This window comes from Bradysia coprophila, chromosome IV (assembly GCF_014529535.1).
Source record: "Bradysia coprophila strain Holo2 chromosome IV, BU_Bcop_v1, whole genome shotgun sequence".
Classification (NCBI taxonomy): domain Eukaryota; kingdom Metazoa; phylum Arthropoda; class Insecta; order Diptera; family Sciaridae; genus Bradysia; species Bradysia coprophila.
The window spans coordinates 5,248,463-5,272,250 of NC_050738.1; the positions used below are offsets into that span (position 1 = coordinate 5,248,463).

Below are 23,788 nucleotides of genomic sequence, written 5' to 3' on the forward strand. Positions count from 1 at the left end.
GTATTCGCAAATTTATCTGAGAACAGAACAGCAAAGAACAAAAAAAGACTCAGATTCGCATTGCCGCAAGACATACAATGTATACATTACAAATCAAGGTTAAACATATGCGAATTGTTGTGATGTTTACACCGAAATTTATGTATAATGCGAAACGAAACAGCAGCAGCAACAGCACACACAAAAAAAAAGACTCTCACTGAATTCAACTCCATGACTCCATCCAAATGATTATACTCGTTACCTTATTACATTATTTATTCAAAAAACCTTGGTGTGTAACATTCAATGCAAAAAAATAAATATAAAAATTCAAAAACGAAAAATCATTGCATGGGTTAATTGATGGGCAAGGGCAAGGAACTTTGGATAAACTGGCGGCAACGTCGACGAAAATGTTAATCGCCTAACAATAACATAAAATTGTTATTTTTGAAGGATATGTAATTATTCGCACACGATGAGATTGAACTCTTTTTTTTTCGTTGAACCGATGCGGTGTGAGAATTAGTCTTGCGATTATTTTCTTGTTCTGTTGAAAATGCAAATGCGTCTTAATATTTAATTACTGAATCTACCTAACCGCCGCAAAAATTATTCTATTTATAAACTAAAAGTAGTTTTTTCTCTCTCTCTCTCTCTCTCTGTATATTATTTAAAGTCGCAGACACGATCTAATGGCATACCACACAGCGAATAGTTGTGCAAAGAAGAAGAAAAAAAAAACACAACAGCAAAAATTAGCATCGGAATTTCTATGGTTTTGTTGTTATCTATGTGTATACATATTGTATATTATGACTCTTGTGTGCTTTTTTTTGTACCTAGAGCATGGTAGATATTATTGTATTCATGCAATAGCATACAATTCCATACCAGAAAGTTGGTCTTGTCTTGTCCGACATTCCTGTGTGTATAATGTTGTATGTTTACGACACGAGAGAGGAAAAAAACAACAACGCGCTGTACAGTACAACGTTCTATAGTGGATTTAATAATTTACAATTTCACATACGTCGGTTGTTTATGATAAGGTTTTTCAATTGGCAAATGTTTTAATTTTATCGGTTTTGCAGTTTTTTATTGCTGTAATGGTTGGCTCTTTTTTTAAAAAAGTAAACTAAACAACAGCACAAAAGAACATAAAAAATGAAGCCACGCGTTGCACATGCAACTTTATTGAAAAAATAAGCAAATATTTCAATTCACTTAAAACCGCCAATCAATTTAGTCCGTCAATTGACGTCTCTCTGGGATAGTACTTCATGTCATCAGTATATGTCAGACATTAGTTTTAGGAAAACTTTTTCTCAATTTTTTCCCAAAATTTTCCCAATTTTTTTCCAAAAACTTTTTTTGGGAAAATAGTGCAAATTTTCAAGGAAAAGCAGGAAAATTTAAGAAAAATCGGTAAAATATGGGAAATTGTTTGCCCTAACACGTTACCTAGTACATGTCATTAGAGTTGATGATTAGTGTAGAATACTAAAAAGAAAATTGAATGACCACAAGTCAATCAAACCTCCAATTTTTTAACTCAACAAAAGTTTCATTGTGTGGTTTTGAATGTGTATCCCCATAGAACAGAACCCATTCGACATCTGTGTACCTCTTCCACACTCTGATTACTTAACTTCAACCCGAAAAATGATGCATTTTCATTAAATTGTGAAGATTATCAAATCGTTTGAGAACAACTGTTAATCGGTTTAAATTGACCATCATAACACTTAATTCGCCAGTCTTTGTTTCTTTTAAAAATTCTGCCCATGTGTTGGTTTTATGACTGTTCGAAATTCGATCCAACTGTTGAGGGAACAAGTTTTACCTTTAAATATTTTTTTTGTCTGTTGACGATAAAATTTTAAAACACAGTGGTCCCACTCATCGTCAGGCTCGGTATGATTTTTTGAAGGTGAAACATTTCTATGAACAAATTGAAGTTCGATTTCGCATTTACAGAAACAGGTAGCTTGTAGGTCAAAATGATTGAGCATTGCCAACGAATTTTATCAACATTTTCCTTCCACCTCATCGTGGGATCCCTGTCCTTTTTCGATGTATCAACACACTCTGATGATGCAATTTTTTGTCCATGAAATTCCTGTTTTTCATCTTCGTCGTTTTATTAGAACGCCATAACAACCACCTGCGATATGAGAGTGCAAGTAAACAAATCAATTCATTGTTAAAGCTGTTTTCCGCTGTATAACAGATGGATTATACCAAACAAAAAAACATGTGATGGACCAGAAAAAAATGATGGTTAATAGATTAGCAAAGTCAAACATGCAGCGTAGTTACACGAAAGAGACGTCCAGGTGGAATTTTTAGATGTGAATTTTTTTGGCAAACATTATACCAAGAATTTCGTATTCGGTCCACCTGATGATTTCTGTTGGTTTTCTTTTGAATTTAATTAATTAATCTGTTATGTTGTTAAACATCAAAATCGGCGAGTGACGCCCCAAAGGTTCCTTCACACAAGTCTACACTTATCAACTAACGTCATTCGTAGCAAAAGGTCATAACGAAAAGGCTGAACGATTTGGTGAACTATATATCAATCATCGGCATACCGTTTTTCATAAACACCATACCCCGAACATCAAAACTTTTATCGTTATCATTTCCAAGATGTTGTTTTCACCACATCCCTGCTCTCATACGTAATAGCATCATCAGACCGCAAATATCCAGTAACGATCGGATCGTTTTATTTTGAAAATAATAAAAAATATTTTCCATGCTCATTCCGAAACATTGTTCGGTGTGTGAGAGTGTATTGTGTGCTGGAGATTCTACGATTAATATTAACATTTATATTGCCTTTACAAAACTGCACTGGGCATATTAAAAACTATATGTTTATGTCTTCGAATATCATACCATGGATGGATATTCATATTCAAAAACGTAAAACGTTTTCATTGCATAACCAATAAAAACGCATTTTATGTTTATCCACTATTTTTGTTTTCGTCTCTATCTACAATATACATATAATACTCTCTACACATCGTGTATGCATTCCTCTTTTTTACATGAGTTACACACACGTAATAATAGTAAATACCAAACAGCAACCGTCATATAATTCATCATTATCATTTTATATACTCAGTTTTTTTAATATGAAGGACACGGAGTTCTTTCACCTGTGCGCTGCTTCATTTTATTACACTACTGAGCAAACGAGCGAGCATAAGAATTTTATTGAATATATATAGTGAAACGCGGGAATATTATAGGTTTTTACAGCGCGACAGGCTCACAGAACCTAATACAAATAAAAAAAGTTTAAAACGAAAAAAAAATGAAGAAAAGAATTCTATTGCAGTAAAAATTGTGGATACGCATTCTCATTCCATCCATATAGATTTATGCCACCATGTGTGATGATCTCGTGAAACTGACGTAAACATTGAGTAACAAAAATAATTTTTTTTTTATTATTATTTTCTCTGCATTTTTTTCCGATTTGTTATTGTTGATGTTATTGTCAGTGGTGCAGTGGTTATTAACTGTCCGAATCGACAGGCAAAATTTAAAAAAAAAGTCGTAAAAACTTGAAAATTCCTCAGTTCTCTTTCACCTGGGATAGAAAAACCCTCCCATAAAACAAATACTGCACCGATATATAGTTAAATGTTTGTATAATCCAGGAGTACACACGTAATATGCAATTCTCATAACCAACTATGCGCATAACATAAGCCATTTTTTACGTATATATTTTGCAATGAATTACCCGGCCGGTCGAGACTTGGAGATATTTGAATAGTGTTCCATTATAGTATATAATGTGTATAAACGAGTGGCGTTATATTTTTTTTCGTCTTCAATATAGACGAATGTCGTGTTTGTGCTGATTTTCCAGCTATAGAGCACACCATATATATACGGCAATGAATTTTCGCATACTATGCAGACACGGCTTTTTGTGTACACATATTCCAAAATCGTATACACAATGTAGCACAACGACTCACATTTCACCGAAATAATGTTTTTTTTTTGTGTGTGGAAAACGAGAAAATGTTTCGCTATGAAACGAGAAAATTCAGGGATGGAATGACGTCATCTCAATATGAAAATATTGATCCCCTCCCGTAATATTATACAACCACTCTGTATATACATACAGATATATATATATATATAGACATGTGTAACCTGTATGTACTCGAAAGCATATCTACTATTTATGTTCATTTGATATTTCTATGGTTAATTTTTTTGTACTTCTTTTGCCTAACAAGATATTCATATTGGATCATATTGGATTGAAAATGATTATGAAAATTTAATGGTATTGATAGTCGGAACAGATGTGTATCGATATGGACGTCGTGCATTGTTGTTGTTTTTATTCTTCTCTGCTCTTCAATATAATAGGTAATGGGACATTTATATTTTTGTAGGCATTCAAGTAGTGTGTACACACAATTTAATCGGTTATGTCAATTATTGAGTAATCAAAGAAAAAAACAGAATTGGTCTACGAAATACAATCCATAATCCACATCATTGTAATCATAAGACGGGCGTCTACTTCACATTTATCGTCTAGAATATTTTAACATTTTAGTTTCCGGATGCAGACGTCATCTCTATAATCAAGCCTCTCTTTCTCTCTCTGCATTCAGAAACGCACGCTATGAAAAATATGTATAAACGGAAAACGTTGAAAAAAGCACAGCCAGTGTCATCTATTGCTGGTGTCCGAAACCATTTTTCGTTCGCTGAATATGACATGACGTCAGGTGTTTGGTGTTGCATACATACACGCTGAATGCTTATCCATATGATATATGGTTGCATGCGGTGTATGTTAGTTCGTAAATATCTCGTTACTACACAACACTCCCGAAAGAAAATTTTGCCGGCCAAATTTACCTATTATTAAGAGAGATACGACTAAATAGCATGCAACATACAGTCACTATGTATCGTATGGGGTACACATTGAAATGTTTCGTATATATATTTGTGTCACATCGTTTGTAAAACGTATTGAAACAGCTGGTTTTGCTTTGCCGGTTATGTGTTTTTTTTTAGATAGAGAGTTTGTTACGAATATATATTCGTACATCTGGGATATGATAGTGGCGAAAGCCAGGCAAAAGGCGAGGCACTGAACAATACGCTTATGCATGTATATCAAACTATTAAAGAGAATCGTAAATCCATTTTATAATTTTATGGCTGTGCTGGTGATAGATTTTCGAGGAAAGCAACTCCGCTTCTTGTATGAAAAAGGCAACGCCCAACAATTTTTTTTTTCGTATTCTGAAAAAAGTGCATACACTTTCATGAAAGTTTTCGGTGCAATTGCAATGGTTGCAGATTAGTACAGTTCACTACAACAATGTTTTGTTGTTCGTTTTTCTTCGGAATGCTATTGCAGCCACATGTTTCTGTATTGTTCGGTTTTCTTTACCAAGAATGGTACGAATAGGGCAAGGATAACGCTAATATGTATGAAGATGGTAAAATGTTTACGATAAGATCAGATTAGAGAAAATTGCGTTTTTATCCCGCTCAGATGAATGTAGTAAATTAGCTTTTATGGAGTTCTGTTATGATTTTTCTTATAGAGATAATTTCCGCTCCGCAGTAAAATAGATATTTTTCTCTCGGTGCATTTGGGGAAGATTGTTTTAAATCGTTGCACGGGATAGCAGAGTTGACTTTGCGCAAAATTTATGTTTTATTAGTACGACTTTCTCTAGCACTCTTCGGTGTTCATGTCTTCATGTTAACAAATGTGGTCAACCGGTCATCTCAGTCAAATTCCTTTTACTATTCATGCTGTTACTCTTTCAAATTGTGGGTCTTTGTTACATAATTCAACGAAAATCATTTTTTTCTCTTCACTTTCCCATTGAGTATCGAAAAAACCGACACAACAACCGCTGTACTTCTGCGAAAAATTGTCTTACCGACCTCTTGACTCTGCAGATGCCATCGTTGGAATATAACAATAGCCATGCATATATTGTGAACCATTTCCCTTAGTTCTTAATAACCAAACGTATGATCGAAATATCGGAATGGTTCTTGTCGCAACATGTTTTTATGAAACACACACACGAAAAAGATGGTTGGTCTGTTTCTTTTTTCGCCAACCCTCATTCTACCCCATTCTATACCGAAAATAAGAAGACGTTTTTGTATGGTTATTGCTTGTGTGTGTCGGGTGATTTCTTATATTGAATAAGAAAAGAGATCGGCTCAGACATTTGTCTATCATGGAACGAGTTAATGTTGTGTATGTATACACAAAACGTGTACCAGCCGAACATACGCAATACAACACACATTATCCTGCCGAACAGCAAAACATTCTCAGATTTTTCCACAGTTCAACGAAGAAAAAAAAAGTTTGCCAATCAGATTAAGAGATTTTTAGCAAGGTGTTCTACTAGCACACAATATGCGGTCACGAGACTGCCTAGCTACATTTATTTATTGTTTCTTTTCCGTTTCGTATACCTTCAGACGACATGTAATTATGTCTGACGAGTTTTTACCTACATTAAATTGTCTGGCAAAAAGATTTAAATTCTCTACGGGCCACAAAGGGAGAGTCTGATTATAACTCTAAATGAAATTATGGCTCGTAACCTTCAATGGCAAAGTTTATTTTTGTGTTTTTCTTTCTTTTTCAACTTATGGATTTATAATGTGACGATGTCTCGGCACAAAAATATGAATTTTCAATTGAAAGTGAACCGAGAAAACAATTATTACGTTGAGTTGCATAATCCTCGAATCCCTGATGGCCGATGTGTGTTTTACCATTACCGTATATGTGGGGAAATGGAATAAAAATGGAAAATTCTGTACGGTACATAAGTGTGTGTATAATCAGCACACGATGCGGAAATGTACCGTAAAATTAACTTGTTTTTGTGTAGGCCATAGAACACCTTTGTCTGTTGTCGAGGAGATTAATTTTATTTGTTTTCTTACTTGATGGACAGCTCAGTGGACGGTCGGTAGAAAAATTTAAAATAAAAACAAATTCTGCTACAGAACCAGTTACTGCACCAGATTTCGAATGATTTTTTTTTAACTACTAGAGCTGCAGCTCAATTTTTTTTAATCCTTCAATTAATAGGAAGGTCTTACCGTGGCAATGTTAGATAGCAACAGAAATATACCACATTTCTATTCAGCGAAAATGACAAGATACTTTCAAAATTACCAACTACATTTGTTCAGACATGTCAGACGCGAAACTATTTTTAGTTCCTCATTCTTCATCTTTTATATTCCGTCATTTTTGTTAGATAGACATAATGCAGAAGTCTATTTTTGACTTTGCTGTTCCGTTTGTTTGTCACAAATGAATGACTGATCTCTGTCTGAATCTGTCTCACTGCACGCAAGGTGACATAATTAATGGTTAGAGTTATCCGATTTTGTTTGCTCTTTGTTCTTTAATTAGAAATTTTTCGTTAACTGTCCAGTCCATAACTAGCCATTTTTAATCAATTTTCCGTTTTTCCTCTGTTTTAGGCTGCCATACTCCAACAAACAGCCCAATACATAATCGAATTGGAGCGTGAAAAGACCCTACTTCTATCACAAAACTGTCAGCTCAAACGATTGGTCGATCAGCAGGAAACCAGCGAGGTTCACGTTCTCAAAAAGCGCAAACTGGATCCGGTCTTTACGATACAAACCATATCCGATTCATCAGACGAAGGGCTCGGTTCAATGTCACCCGAACCGATTACATTACTGACTACCGCCAACGGTAAAACGACAACACTGACAGCGACTCCAAAAGAAATTGTTGAACTGAAAAATCTGCTCGAAGCCGAACGTCGACAAAAGAATGCACTGGAAGAACGACTACGACAAATTGAATTGCAAATCTTTCCCGACCGAAGCCGTGACGTTGCTGTGACATACCAGCATCAAGAGGTCATCGAACACACCGACAATGTGCGCGAAGAAGACGTGACTGTATCAATCATTCAGGATCCATTGAAAATTCGAGAAATGGAATCGATAAGTGTTGTGTCAATGGATTCACTACCCACAGTTGGACAAACACAAGTGGTTGTGTGTTCACATGGTGACGATGATCTGGTCGATGAAGATTCTCGAACCGCATCGCCCTGCGACATTGAAATTGAAGACAATTTAATTCAGATTAAGCAAGAAATAACCATACCCAGTCGACCTAATACGCCCATCGAACATGCACATAACAAGCGAGTGCAACCGATACTCGAAGCTGCTATCAAGGCTGAACCTAAAGTCGAAGTCGAACGAATAAATGCACCAACGTCAGCCGGTTTAATTATTGTCAACGATGACATCAAGGGCAACGCAACGCAACAAAAGACGATCAACACAACAACATCAACAACCACAACAAACAAAGTGAAACCAGCCCGATCACGCATGTTCATCACGCATAACACATCGCGACAGAATCTGGAAACGATTGTCGAAGCTATCCGCCATCTGGAGGGCGATCAATTTGTCACCGACATGGTCGAACAGCAACCCCAAGAAGCGCCATTAGCCCTAACCAATAAGCCCCAGCGACAGCTACAAATTGAAATGAATCCATTCCTACAATTTCGATCGGCATCCCAGCAAAATGTGTCAACGGTGACGCCCACACTGACCACAGTGGTCACATCAAACAATGCTAAGTCAATCACATCGGCAACGGTGTCCCATTTACAGCAGCAGCAACAATCTCGACCGGGTGTCATTGTGGTAAAACAAAGTTCCTGATTGGCATCACGGAACCGTTAAATTCTAAGTTTGTGGTATAAATGAGAAATGGATAACGCAAAACGCCGCTTTGTGTGTGGACATTGCGCGAGGGGCTTTGTTTCGATTGTTAAGTTCAACAAAATTAATTTTCTTTTAATTTATCTCAATTTAGTGAATAAAAATCATTAATTTTGTAAGGAAAATTTATAAAATTAGAAATATTCTTCGTAATTGATAAATATACCCAGTCGGAACTGTACAATGTTCAACAGTTTAAGCGATTCGCATTACAAGGAGACAGAACAGAATATAATATGAATCCTACACCTACACACGCTGAATATATACACACTAAATAAGAAAGCGAAGAAATTTGGACAGATGAAGTAAGTAAAATAAGAAAATTGAAAATCAGTTGACGATATTTCGTAATCGCCGATTTAGGAAAATTATTTTTTTTACCCAACGTTCTTCTAGGACAAATTAACGAATAAGAGAAAAAAAAAATCAGGAAAATTTCCCTTAGAAATGGATTCCAATTTTCGAGCAAATTGTTTGTTCGTTCGCAGGAATCTTGAACCGATATTATGGCGTGAGAACGCATTAAAATATAAAACAAAAATTTAGGCAAAATTTACTTCTAAAAATATATTTGACAAAACAAAAGACCGTGAGCCTGCTCTTACATCAGACACACCGGTTTGAAGCTAATGCAATATCATTACCACAAAAAATGTTGGTTCTAGCACTTTTGTTATTGAGCGCCAGAAGCACCCGTTGTCAATGGCCTAGTCGATATTTCAGTCAATTTACTTCGTAGTAGAGAACTACCAGATTGGTGTCAAAATGAAGGTATTGAAATATGAGATTTATAAAAGAAAATTTTTATTGAAGGAAGTGCCTTGTCAGTTGAAAGCAAGAAACTTTTAACTTGTCAGGCACGATGTGTCAACAAAAATTTTCTATTTCAAATTTCACGTCATGACACGCTAATACCTTTCTTTTGACACCAATTAGAGATGACCCAAATTTTGTAAAAAAAACGACCCAACCCGAACCCAATCCGATTTAATTTTACCGAGCATCAAGTTTCAAAAATTTAATTTCGGGTTAGATTCGGGTCGGGGATTTTTAATTTCATCTCTGACACCAATCAGATTTCTGTACAACGTCTGACTCTAACAAATAGTGCCACAACAACGAATTTTCATCTTCGGTAGTGTAATGACTTCGGTGGTATATAGATTTGAAAACGTTACATGAACTGGAACTGACATGACACAGGTTCTCGGTCTGAAAATGCCGGCTTATCAATTTCATTGTTTTTCTTTTCTCTTTCGAAATTTACTGATGGGTTTTAGTAAAACAAGAAAAAGACAACATTCCACTTGAGGTATTTTTTCTTCTTCTTCTTCTTTTTTTTCCGCTTTAGACTTAACCAACATTTTGAAAATGGAAAATGGAAACAATGAAAAACCAAAAATTCTTTCGGTTTTTGTATTCGACCGGCGATTACACACACAAATTAGAACAATTTCTATTTAAACAAAAAAAAAAGAAAAAAAAAGATTTTTAATACAAAAATGAAATTTAATGAAAAAAATGTAAATTTATAATCAATATTAACATTAAAAGAAAATAACCGACAAAAATAATGGTTTCGATCGACACAATATTCCTTTTCCGTTGTCTTGTATAAAATATAAAACAAAACAAAAATGCTGATTAAACTCAAATATTTTTTAAAATCAACAAAATAAATGAAATGGAAAAGCTAATTGTACTACAAAAATGTTCGTACTTATTTGCGAGTTAAAAATACATATAAATCGAAGAGAGGAAAAAGAAAGCATTTTCTTCTCAGCTTGTTAGTGGAATTACAAGAACGAGAACATTACATTTAACTTAGTGGATAATGAACAAGATTAGACGAAGAAAATGAACAGAAAACTTTAGTAATAATTAAGATAAATGAAGTTATAAGAGAGATGAAAGTAAGAGAAAGCGAATGTCAGTGGAAGAAACTGAAAGAGAGAGAGAGAGAGAACGATGAACAATATTTGTATTTGCTTAATTTCCAGAGAGAGATAGAGAGAAACTCCAAACCATCGCATCATTTCTTCATAATTTTTCTTTTTCTTTGAAAATGTTCAATTTTTGTAGGACAGTGGAAATCTATTCCATTTCCCCTCTCCACACCAAAACTTATTTTTTTCCTAATTCCTGCTTTCATTTTACAAACTAGATCGATTCAACGGCAGTCGTAACAAAGGCTAAGAATTGACTCAGATTGTCCGATGTCGTAGACGTTCATCACGTCAATATGCATTAGTTTAACGATTTGAAGTACTAGACTTGCTGACGTAAAATTTAATTCGAGAGAGCCGTCTCTTAACGAACTGAAAATAGGACTCTCAAGCTAAGGCGCAAAGAAAGAATGAAATTTCGTTTGTAAAATGAAAACGTTGACCGAAATGAAATTGAATTATCCCCCCCACACACACGTACACACTTCCCCATCAAATTAATTTCTATGAAATTTGTTTCTATATTTTACATTAAAACAAATTTATTTCAAAACTTTGTTACAATTAAAAACAACAGAAAATTATTTTACTTAGACATTACGTTCCGAAACAGCAAAACCGCGCATTGATTCAGTTGTACAAACATCTATACAAAATTCGCTTACTTCCCTTGAGTTGATCAGAATGGCGAACTGATTTCACGAGCGACGGATATTTTGAGCTTTCGAGCATCTTCATACACACTTAGTCAAATTCATACTGCTAGTCGTAGACAATGACATATTATGTCATTGGTCGTAGATGCCCTACTTCACCAGGCGATTTGAATCGAAAACAAAATGATTTCGGCGATTACATCCATAGTGAGGCTACTTTCTTTGTTGAATGGGAGATTTACATTGATATCAAACTTCCATCAAATCAATCAGAAAAAGGGAATCAATTGGTTAACAAACCATTTCGAATCTTGAAAAATGATTTGAACAAACTGACTAGTTTAGTACGTACGTACATTACAAAACCTTCTCAGATCAATTTCAAAAAGTGGCTAGGAGTTTCAACCAATGTCGCTGAATTCTGAAATAATCACGGAAAGTGCCAGATGAATGGATGCCCGATAAAATCATTATATGGTTGAGATCTGCATTTAATGTTAACTTGTTGTTGAGACCACTTTACCAGTTCAATATCCGTTTGTCTCCGATAGTTTCGCTAGATTACAATCTTTAAGCAAATTTATTAACGTTGAACTTTTCGATCCTAATAGATTCAATAGAAGGAATGACCAATGGTCACCTCCTACTATTGAATCTAATACGATCACTTCAACGGAGTCCTAGTTTTAAAAATTATTTTCTAAATTTCCTAAATTTTTTCTATTTATTTTCTGATGAATCCGTACAATTGAAACATTTTTTTGTGTTTTTGTGTCGGCCATTGTATATAAAATGTATCCAGACCTAGTCGGATTTATTTTGGCGTAATAATGTAAAACGGCGCGAAATGTAATACTGGTAATTATGGTAGCCTTCCCCCGGTATTAAAATGTAAGTTTTTTTTTCGTTTTTACAGATTTTTTTTAAATAAATAAATAAATCCGAAGAAAATAATCAAGAAATAAAAAAGATTTTAATAAAAAGAAAACAGAAGATTTAGCTGAGGTCACATTAATAAAAGTAAAAAAATACAGAAAACAAACACCACCTACAACAATATATAAATAATATAGCCACCTTCTATGCAAAATAAAAAACGAGAAATGAAACATCCATAAAGAGAAAAATAGATTTAAGTGAAAAAATAAAAAAAGCAAAAAAAAATTGAAAACAAAATGATATAAAACAGTCCCAATAATTTTTGTTCCTTTAAAAGTGAAATGTAATTGTAATATATGATCGTCAAAATAATATTTAATTATAAAGAAACGGAGAAAAGAAAGAACCTGGCGTTTAGTTTTTAGAGAGCACTTTGCAAGATTTATTTGATTCATTTTTTAAACGAAACGCAAAATAAAATGTTTTTTAGTTTTAACTGCATAGGATTTTTAAGCTTCCTTTTTTTAAAAAATAATTTTACAATCGCAATTTGTTATAAGACAGCAAATAAAATAAACGTTTCGTTGCAGTGAGTTAATGGGAAAATATAATTAAAAAAATAGAGAGGAAAATCATCAATAACAAAATCTAATTCAAATTCAAACAGTTCAACCAGTGCAACAGAAAAGAAATAGGAAAAACCACACTCAAATTCAATGTCCTTTTATTCGTTTTATTCGGGAAATTCATATCATCATCACAAATTATAATCGTTGTTGTGTTTCGTTGTAAAACACATAAAAGTTTGGAACTAAAACAAATTTGTTAGTTTTTTTTTAAAGCACTTTGTAGTAGAGGATGTTGAAAATTCGGTGTTCGTTCAATGTATTTTTTGAGGGTTTAGTACATTTCTCATTAATAGTTCAGTGACAATAATTTCCTGATCGTTAAAAAAACAACATAAAATAGCATGGTAATTCAACATGGTAATAAAGAAGTCTGTTTAGAAAACATGGTTTACAAAGAAAAAAAAGATCAATTAAGCTTTTTACAAACGACGAACGTATTGCCATATATAATGATCGAATCTGTTACTTCAATGGTTCAAATTACACTCTACTTATTACAGCCTAGTTTTTGACGCAATAGTACATTACTATGCAAGGGAAGTAAAGTGATATCTCGTATCCAGATGAGAAAAAGTATCCGAGGGCGGCAGCTCGAGGTACTTTTACTCATCGTGATACGAGATATCACTTTATTTTCCGTGTGTAGTACGACGTTTTACTATGCGAGTGATGTAAAGGTTATTGCCTATACATGTAATAGCCTTATTACATGCACCAGCATAGTAAAATCTATTACTTCATTCGTGTTAAAACACATTTCAGTGCTATAAGACAACAGTAGCCGAATGTTATTGCGTATTTTTGTCATTGCTGTCGATAACAGCTGATTAGTCGTCAGTAAACAGTTTGTCAGCTCCACATTTTGACGGTTCGATTTACCGTCTGAAGATGAACGGCGACATGATATTAATGTTAGGGTCCATTTTTGAGAATTTCTTTGAGAAATATTTTTCTTGACAAAAAGAAATCTTAGAGAAATTTTGGAAATTTTTTGTTTTAATGAAAGAAATTTTGAGAAATGTTTGAGAAACTGATTTCTCAAAATATTCCCTGATTTTATAACATCCAACCAACATCCTCTGCTATATTTTGTTCATTGTGATCGAAATTAAGTTAAAATATAAATTAATAAAAAAAAGTCGATCTTTTTGGCGCAAAAATTTAAAAAACAAAAAAAAATGGAAAATTAGAAAAAATTTCTTTTTGTAAAAATTAAATTAAAATAAAAAAAATTAAAGAAAAACAAACAAGGATGATGAAATCAACGTATACGTGTTTTAAAAATTTAATTTATCTGAACTAAAAGAAAGGGAATACTAAAAAAAATAGGAAAAGAGAAAAAGGAAACGCTTAGGCTGCTTGTGAATTTCAAAATTTTTTTAGTTTTAAGTTTTTATTTTTTAAATTTTTAAGTTGTAAAGTTAGTTAAATTCAAATATAAAATAAAAATAATTATCGGTGTACCAGAGACATGAAAATATATTAGTTGGACAATGTCATAAAATCAAACATTTAATTGAAATCTTTTTCATTTTTTTTTTATTTGATAGAAAATCGTAGGCATGATGAAATCGTAGGTATGATGAAGAAAGAAATATTTTATGATACAAATTGGTTTTTTGAAGAAAAAAAAGGAAAAATTAGAGAAAAAAAAATCCAATTCGATGAACGAGAGCTAATATATTTTCATTTTTTATGTCGTGTACAAAATTAATTTAAGCGGTAAAAATGAACGCAAAACAATTTTTAATGTACAACTAAAGGGAAAAAAGTTAAATTTAAATAAAGAAAATAAAATTGATGAAATGAAAAGTAAGAAAATATATAAAAGAAAATGTAATGTTAAGAAAGCAAAGAAAATAGAAATTATCTTAAAAAAATTATGTAAAACCTTTCGGCCATATTGGATGAGATTTGTATTTGAAATTTATAAATTTTCTAGTGTTTAAAAAAAAAAGAAAAAAAAGGAGCAGCAACAAGATGAAGAAAAAAAAACTTTATATTACAACTCGAGATATACAAAACTGATTTAACAAACAGAATAAGATACGTCCGGGAGGTTGAACATCCTCTCGGCGTCAGTCTCCACCATTGTGTAATAAATAAAAAAAACAAAATTGCAGTATTCAAATTCAAAACAAGAAAAAAAAAGATTTTTCATCAAAAACAAAAAATTCTTTTTCCATTTGAAAATTAAATTTAAAATTCACTTGAAATACTTATCCCGAGACTTATCCCCATAATTATATTACAACTCATTCATAACTAAAAAGAAAATAAAGAAGAAAAAATTGAAAGAAAAATCAAATATTTGTAAATATTTCATAAAATTATCTCGAATAATTCAAATCTGAATCGCATCACACACACACACACATTAAGGAAAACAATATGAAAATAAAGAAAGAAAAGAGAAAAAAACTTCTTTTTTTTAAGAAAAACACTCGTAAAACTACAAATTTATTTAGAGCCTTTATGTTTATACTATTATTATTATTAAATAATATATTTAACATTCAAAAAAGCATGTAAAGAAAATAATACAAATATTTGAAAAATAAAATTATATTAATGAAACAGCAAAGTTTTTATTATTGAAATCTGGAATCTGGAATTAAATTGGAATCTCGAGAGGGATTACTTCCAGTATGTTTTTTTCTGGGGTAACGGATCAAATCTTCTGTGCGGATTAAAATTGCGATTAATGGAGATAGTGGCAGACATGATTTCCACCGGTTCCACAATTCGAATCATTCGGATTGGCCGATCATTTCACTGGAACGGAAAACCACTGTTTCTTTTATTATTGAAAATAAATTAAATTCAATTCAATTTATTACACACAAACAACAAGGATTTCTCCTTATAGAAATGTTTGGAAGAACAATAATACAGAATTATAAATACTACAAAGAATAAAAGAGTGAAAAACGAGCCGTCAGAACAGTCGGAGCGTTTGCTGCGACTGAGCCCCGTACGAACCCGTACATCTATTGCGCACGTGACCCTAGTTCGTCCGTAGCCCTACTCTTCCCGTAAACGTCGGTAAAGTAAAATTCTTATGAAATTTTTACGTCTTAAAAATTGCGCATAGCGCAATTACGAAGCCCCGTACGATGTTCCTTTCAAACGTAACACAAATTTCAAATTGACATACTATTTCCTCAGTCCTATATTAACTTATATTTACCTATAAATAAACAATTTACTGATAAATATGCTAGTATATACCTCAAAATAACTATCTATACCGTTATATAGCTCAATATACTATATATATTTATATATAGATATCCATATTTGGGATCCTTGAAACACCACACACACATAACCAATCACTTCCCACTGATCAATAACTTTGTAAGAATTATTTTCACCGATTTATATTGTTTTTACAAAAATTCAAAATGGCGGCCGACGGCCATTTTGTTAGGAGATGGAAAGTAGTACGGCTGCTTTACATTCTTCAGTACCTTTCAACCAAAAAAAAAATTCATGAAATTTGGTCAAATTTTACTCGAGATATTAACAAAAAACACCACCTTCACTCTACGGCCGAGTAGCCTCATATAAGCTCACTCCAAGAGACCTAGCTCACGCTCCGGTGAACCGAATTTCATGAACTTTTTTTTCCCTGATTGGTACGGTCAATACCTATCTAATAAAGCAAAATCTATCTAAATCCGTTCAAATTTGGCCAACGTTCAAGCAAAACCGGGTTGCCGCCCTGTACCTAGTTCACACCAAGGGGTCTAACTCACGAGTCGGTCATCCAATTTCCATAAACTTTTTTTTCGTCGATCGGTATCGTAAATACCTTTCATTTGACGTATCACTTACAAGTGTAGCCTTTAAATGGCCAGAGATATCTTCAGAAAACATTAAATCACTTATGGGGCCCCAGCTCGGGAGGGGTCGACCCAAAATCGCTCATCTTCGAACTTAGCCTCACTATTTTGACTATCTTTCAAGGAAAAAAAAATTTTTGAAATCGGATTTGATTTACTTAAGATAGATATCGACGTGACAGACAGACGGCCCAAATTTTTATTGCGGATTCGTCATCTATGAACATAGGCAAACACTTTGCCCTTACCGTCTGCTTCGAATTCCATCAATTACACACGGCATCGTAATCCTATAAAGGGGCTTATACTTCGTACGGGGCTAACAAACAGTGAATGAAGAAAGAACAAATGTCTCAACTGCCCAGCAATACTAACAAAACGATATGTACAATTTAAACCTCATAATGGACTGTACGGAAAAGGATAATAACAACGTATAAAACGAATACAGACTGTAGGCCACAATGCTTGCGTGAATTCGAACTTGATTGGCAGGCAGTGGTAGGTATGAATTTCCACGTTACGAGACCAAATGATCATCATGAGCATCTTTTGAAACTGTTGATAGTGCGACACACCTTGATGGAATTCGGCAGCATATTATAACCAACAGCAGCACTAACGAAGAATGGCTTGTTGTACTGACTCGAATTGTGACGTGGCAAAATTAGAAGTTTTGAACGAGACGACATCAGCATTTTGTTGAAAAGATATTCCGGTTCCTTGTAGATAAGCAGCTTAAACATGGATATAGTTCTGCGGTAACTGAGAAACTTGATAAGCGGGCACCCCACAATTCGCTTGACATGCTCATCGACATTGTCACGTCTTCCAAGTGCAAACACAAATCGTGTACGCGCAGCAAATGCTCTATCCAGTACATATTGTGATTTGGCATTCAACTTTGTGGAGTAATAATAATGTAATGATTGTGTTTTTTACGTTATGCCTGTTCTGCAATACTACCCGCTTTTGAAGATGACATTTTCAAGTGTGGTGGAGCTAATGTATCTCGCATAATGACGTCTCAAATCAAAGATTTGCCTCTGCTCCAAGAAATCAACGGCATACCATCTGGTATTTTACCATCAACTCTCGAAATACCGGGTGGTTGAATAATATTTAGAATGTAGCGGATGTAGCACTAGTGCGTAAAAGTGGTGTTTGGAAAAATGAGGATTCCTCTACTGTACATAAAATCTTGTTGCTAACTTGTGACTAAAAAAGTAAAAAAATTGTATTCAATTGCAGTGTAAAGTTTCTCGATTGGTCCTGGGTTCAAATTAGAACGATAATCTCGCCTTCGGCTCGGTAACTTCCAAATCGTCAAAATAATTTTTTTAGACAGATGTGCTTAATCTACTAATGTTTATGAGGAAAAGACGCTTTCCCGACTAATAATAACCGATGTCACCACATCTGAAATTTTTTTGGAATTTCGAACTAAGTTCTCAAAAGATTAAAATGTGGTCCCTGCCGGAACTAATGATTTGGGAATAAATAAAAGTTATTCCTTTGTGAATTGAATTAAAATTTTACAAAAGGTTTGGTGGTGTATGTTAATCCCAAAAAGATTAACTTACCTGCTACGACATTTCTCGTGCAAAGAATGAAGTACTAAAAAATATGTGGCTCTAACAGGCCAACGGAGTTTTCCTATATCAGCGGGCTATAACAAGTCAGGAAGTTAAAGTAAGCCACAAAAACCGACGGAGGTCAGCAAACTCCATATTTACTATCTGACCGTTATTGAGTAAAAAGACACAAAAACATCCGTTTAAAAATGTATTAAAAGTGATCAGTCGTTTACATCATTATTATTGACTCGCTTCATGTGCGACCAAACAGTCTCTTTGCCACCGTCTCTCTCCTTAACCGCTTGTTTGAATCCAACATTCATACACCGTTTCTGAAATGCAATTCCTTCAGGTGAATGTCTTGACATTCCATCGAAAATCGTCGAAAGTCTTTGAGCACTGAGGAGTCCCTGTTGTTCGACCACTTGATTAATAACCGATTTCTGATACCACAATTGATTCTTAGGCACCGTCACCAACCGTTGCAGAACTTCGGCAACCCGTTTGTCTAAACATTCGTTACCAGCAACCGATTCCCCAATCAATCCAATTTTTGCCGCTTTCTCGCCGGTCAGAATCTCCCCAGTGAAGAGAATTCGTTTTGCCTTGATGGTAAAAGAAAGAAAGTCAAGTGAGTCAATTCCGATCAGAAAGACTGAATAGTGCGGACCTGTTCCATTCCCACGCGAAATGTCCAAAACGCACTGGTAGGACAGCCCCAAATAACACTGGGCGGATAACCGATCTTTGCACTTTTCTCCATGAATGTTAAGTCACATGCCAAAGCAATATCACTTCCACCGCCGATGGCAGCTCGTTTAATTTTTGCTACAACTGGTTTCATGCTTCTCCATATTTCCATGTATGAATTTGTAACACTTGACATGTACCTGACGAGGAAGATTTTTTTTTGCAGAAAAATGGAATCAAATACGACTTAACCATTGAAAATTTACTGAAAATCGAGTGCTGGATCCCACGGCATTTCCTGGTTAACGTAGTCATAATAGTCGTCTTCTTTCACAGTACTGTCCTGTTCCTCGGCGTACGCCTTTAAGTCATAGCCAGCACAGAAAACATCTCCAGCCCCATACAAAAGAATCACATGAATTTCGTCGTCGAAATTGGCTCGCTGCACCGCTTTCTGTATTTCAAATGGCATGTACTTATCGATTGCATTAAGTCGTTCCGGTCTATTCAGTTCGATGTAGGCAACTCGGTCTTCCGTAAAGTACCTAATACTTTTGAAATGTTCAGCGGAAGAAGTGCTAGATTGTCTAAGACATGGTCGTAACGATGGAATGTATCGCAGAAGTTGCAGCCTTAGTCGATTGTTCATCTTATTTTATTTTCACTACTTGAAATGGGATACGATTCCCGAAAATATTATGCACCGTACACCTCAAAATACAGTTCGCATGTAAACAAGGGGAATTGAATATTTTCTGCGCATGGCTTAAAACCGTCAAATCACTTATCTATCAGCGCATTCAGAGAGATATATTTATAATTTACGATGCGAACGATGTAGGGCGCTGATGATGGCGAGTTTGAAAGTTTGTTGGTAACAGTAGCTTTACGGGACCACCTTATCATACAAATTAGGCGTCATAAAAATTTGTTTGACTGGTCATTTGCTTTAATTTTGATTATATTCATTCTGTTTTTTTCGTCTTTCAGAACATAAAAACGGAGGTTCCAACGATAGTCAACGCAAATTTTCCATAAACTTTCCGTGCATGCCATAATATTAATTCATAAAAGTTTCCTTTCCTCGACAAAGGTTTGTTTCCATGATAACACGAACTTAATTCGAATCTTTGAAAATAATAGAGCTTTTTGCTTTTTGCATGATAACGAATTTGAGTTTTTCCGTGTTATGTTGTGTCGGGATGAGTTAGTTGAGTTTTTTCTATCTGATTCTGATTCATAGACCACGGGCCTGTGGAACATTTACAAATCGGCTAGAGACAAACCAGTGATTGGATATTGTTTGTGATGTAAAAAAATGAGGTTTTAGAAGGGCAGCCCAAAAATCCCCTCCATTCTTCCCCTTCTTCCCCCCTTTTCAGCCCTTCGAAGTTCAAATGCAGAAATTCAAATTTATTGTGAAGCGACGAATGAGCGTACAACATTGAGTAGGTATTCAAATGAAAGCTAAAAGATCAAAGATTTTTTTCTACAAAAAAATTTCCCGAATTTTCTGATTTCACTGCAGTTTTTCCAACTTTTCTTAAAAATGACGTTTTAAATTTGAGGTTAAAGTTAAATATTTTTTGAAATTTGTTCACATGTTTTTTTTCTTCACTATTATCGTTGAGCATCCAATTACCAAACTTTTTACAAACAAAAAGTATTTGGATGTTCCGCAATTGTAGCACCTATCGTAAGTTTTCATCAAAAAGTGGATTTTCGTGAAATACATCAAGAAACAAAGAAATTCATTTTGTTGTGTTTTGAATTTTATTTTTATTCATTAAGACAATAAATTGATTAATTTGTGTTTTCTATAAGTAGTCAAGTGAATAGAGAACCGGCAAGATTCTATAGAAAAAATAACGCAAGACACACATCAAAGCATCCACATAATCCCACCGACAAAGTGTATTATTGGACCCATTTTAATCTCAGGCAACCGTTAAACTGTAAATCCACAGGGAGGATATGATTTATATTTGAAACGTTTATGCTGAACATTTACATATCTTACATTATCGCAATAAACTTTCGAATCAATATTTATTGAGAAGTGTTTCGTCAACCAAAATGTCAGCTGGAGTTCATTTGATCTACCCCTAACAGCGCTCACAATCTCCAAATACTGTTTAGTGTCCAACTTATGCTCTAACCCGATTCGATCTACATGGAAATCTGTTATTTTACTACCGGCACTAATAATTTTTTTGATATTATCTAAAGTGATCACATGTTTTGTGAGTACAAGCACAGATAGATGAGGTAAACGCCCAACCAGTTCAGGCACACCCTCAAGTGACGTGTGTCTTTTTAGCCGTAGCAATTTTAAGTGATTAAAGTTGCTAATTCTGAGTGAAAGCTCCATTGTCCATCGAAAACAATATAAAGTTAAACATTCGACAACAACGTTCAATTCGTTGATAGCGTTACAAATCTCGATAGACGGATCCCTTAGTGTAAGATTCAGTCTCTTCAAATTACGCATTTTCCTTAATTTCTGTATACTATCGATGCTGGGATTCTTCGTACTCCCAGTGTATATGTTTAGAACCTCAAGTTGAGGTGCATATTGTAATATATCATCAATTTTGTATAACTCATATGGAAAAGGGTCATCCCATGGCCTTCCCCATTCCCATCCGTAAATAGTAATTTCTTTAATTTGTGGACTCGATTGCAAAAGTTCAGCGATTTTAGCGAGTGAATAAATATATGTGGACCTGATAACGATTTTCTGTAAATTCGCATTGATTACATGCGACGTTCCAGATATTTCTTCATTATCGTACAGAAAATTTAAACTCAATATCCTCAAATTAGGAGGTAGTCGTGGAAACACAAATTCCCATGTGTTATAAGATATTCCTTCCAAATGTGAAAATACTGAAAACAAATCTTCCACTTCAGCTGTAGAAAGATGGCTAAAATGATTCACATATTCTCTATGATTACGCCCATTTGAATTCCGTTTGTTTGAAAAGTTCAAATATTTCAAAACATTGTTGGGGCTCATTTTTTTGAGAGATGCTAAGATATAAGTGAAATGCTCTCTGTCCTCAGCATTAATTTCTAACCTAGTAATTGAATGTAGAAAGCATTGGAAAAGGCGTATATCTGCTTGCATTCGATTTTTCAATGCGAAGCGTGCGCCACTTTTTGAAAACTCTCCTTCGAACGTCAATATGGCAGCGTCTTTCAATGTAGTGCAGACTTCCGTGACGCTACACAAATCGTCAATGCTATTCAACAGCCACTTGCAGATCACTTTCAAACAAAACAGAGGCAGATCCAAAATGTGCATTTCCCGTCGCATACGCACGCGATACCCATCGATTTCATGGTAGCGATTAAACCAATTCATAGGTACACCATCGGCTTCAATCATACGCATATCAAGCCCATTACTACTTTTTTCACATGATACGATTGGTCCAAAATTTTCAACGTACGAGTACACTGTGGATATGTTGACCTGTAATTGTAAATATGAAATTTTAAAACAATTTTTAGATTGTGTGGTTGATTCGCTTCACTTATGGATAAACAATAGAAAGAGGAAAATCATTTTCCCGGCCTTAGACATGTCGCATCAATATAAAAGATTGAATCTCGCGCTTATCTCTCTAGGTCAAATCTGTTTATCTCGATATATCTGTTCTTGGCAGATAATAATTATTACATAATTCAAGATTTCATTTCCAATCGTAAAGAAAAAATTTAACAAATAACTCTGAGAGGCTCTCACCTTTTGTAAATCGCCGTCTACAGGGAATATCACTTCCAATTGTCGAACATTTCTTTCCATTGCGGTCTTCAGTAAATACCTGCGATAAGAAATGAGAAATTATAATTGTGATCGCCAAAAAAAAGATTTTGATATTTATCACAGAAAGACATTTTTGATGCCCCTGACATTTCAAACTTAACTAATCCCGCACCGTTATATGCTAATTAATTGAATCTCCGCTCTAGAGTTGATTTAGTCTTTTACCAAAACTTTTCAGGTCACTAGTGGAAATTCGACGGATTTCGACACGCAAACTACGATCGAAAAGTTTGATTTATATGTACTTCTCAGAGAGGTATTTGCGGCCAAGAATAGTTATTTGTGTACTTCGTTTGGACGATGTATTTAAGCTATTTTCGCGATTTGTAGCCCGAATGAAGTGAGTTTTCTAACCAGGTTTGCTTCATCACTTGTAACAAAATGTACTATTACATGACAAGGGCTAAAAAGTTGAATAGTCCAGTTTTCGTGTGAAGTCCCACGAAAATGTGACTTTTCATTTTTATCCCGAGTTTTGTAATGGATTTAACATGCTGTGAACTCCCAAACCAATCCTCTTGTTCGCCACTTTCAACTCTAGGCAAAATACAAGTGTATGTAATAGTCATTTTCATGTGTCGGGGCCGAAAATGAGGGAGTTTCGAGATTTTTCTCGGGTTTTCGTCCCCTTACATGAAATTTTTTTTGAGTATCTGTTTTGGACGATTGATTTTAGGCACAACTCGCGAAATTGCCTAAAATCAAACGTCCAAAACAGATACACAAGTAACTATTTCTGGTATATCAAAATCTTTTTTCGGGCAATCGATTTAATTAGCTCATATGTCATCGATCTAGAATAACTTTGTATAATTATCTTTCTCACCTTCTTCAATACATTTATAGCAAAAACTACGACACTTGGACCTACCTAGCACTAAGTCAGCAAGGAGAACGCATAA

At 34.4% G+C, this 23,788-nt stretch overlaps 3 protein-coding genes across 3 annotated transcripts in view; 1 reads left to right on the forward strand and 2 right to left on the reverse strand.

Annotated features, from left to right (window-relative positions):
- LOC119066697 overlaps positions 1–12,768 on the forward strand; it is a 49,166-nt gene extending 36,398 nt beyond the window's left edge. The window contains exon 3 of the mRNA XM_037169295.1: positions 7,528–12,768. Within this exon, the coding sequence (XP_037025190.1) occupies positions 7,528–8,766 (1,239 nt within the window). The 3' untranslated portion in view covers positions 8,767–12,768. The remainder of the gene's footprint in view (positions 1–7,527) is intronic.
- A 5,791-nt stretch (positions 12,769–18,559) lies between these two features.
- On the reverse strand, positions 18,560–19,843 carry LOC119066698 (probable enoyl-CoA hydratase). The gene is made up of 3 exons (XM_037169296.1): positions 19,321–19,843; positions 19,035–19,254; positions 18,560–18,969 (listed from the first exon to the last, which is right to left on the reverse strand). The coding sequence occupies exons 1-3, from the start codon at positions 19,701–19,703 to the stop codon at positions 18,586–18,588; spliced, it is 987 nt and encodes a 328-aa protein (XP_037025191.1). The 5' UTR covers positions 19,704–19,843; the 3' UTR covers positions 18,560–18,585.
- A 1,148-nt stretch (positions 19,844–20,991) lies between these two features.
- LOC119065991 lies at positions 20,992–23,050 on the reverse strand. Its single transcript, XM_037168198.1, has 3 exons — positions 22,806–23,050; positions 21,685–22,532; positions 20,992–21,007 (listed from the first exon to the last, which is right to left on the reverse strand). Exons 1-3 carry the CDS (start codon positions 22,863–22,865, stop codon positions 20,992–20,994), a joined length of 924 nt encoding a protein of 307 aa, XP_037024093.1. The 5' UTR covers positions 22,866–23,050.
- Positions 23,051–23,788: the final 738 nt, after the last annotated feature.

What these genes read in the sequence shown, in the direction of transcription:
- LOC119066698 (XM_037169296.1), bottom strand. Translation starts at nt 19,703, where the DNA reads ATGAACAATCGACTAAGGCTGCAACTTCTGCGATACATTCCATCGTTA. An exon ending in GATCCAGCACTCGATTTTCA is followed by an intron (nt 19,255 to 19,320) that starts GTAAATTTTCAA and finishes CTTCCTCGTCAG; the next exon opens with GTACATGTCAAGTGTTACAA. An exon ending in TTCGCGTGGGAATGGAACAG is followed by an intron (nt 18,970 to 19,034) that starts GTCCGCACTATT and finishes TTTACCATCAAG; the next exon opens with GCAAAACGAATTCTCTTCAC.
- LOC119065991 (XM_037168198.1), bottom strand. Translation starts at nt 22,865, where the DNA reads ATGGAAAGAAATGTTCGACAATTGGAAGTGATATTCCCTGTAGACGGC. An exon ending in TAGACGGCGATTTACAAAAG is followed by an intron (nt 22,533 to 22,805) that starts GTGAGAGCCTCT and finishes TTACAATTACAG; the next exon opens with GTCAACATATCCACAGTGTA.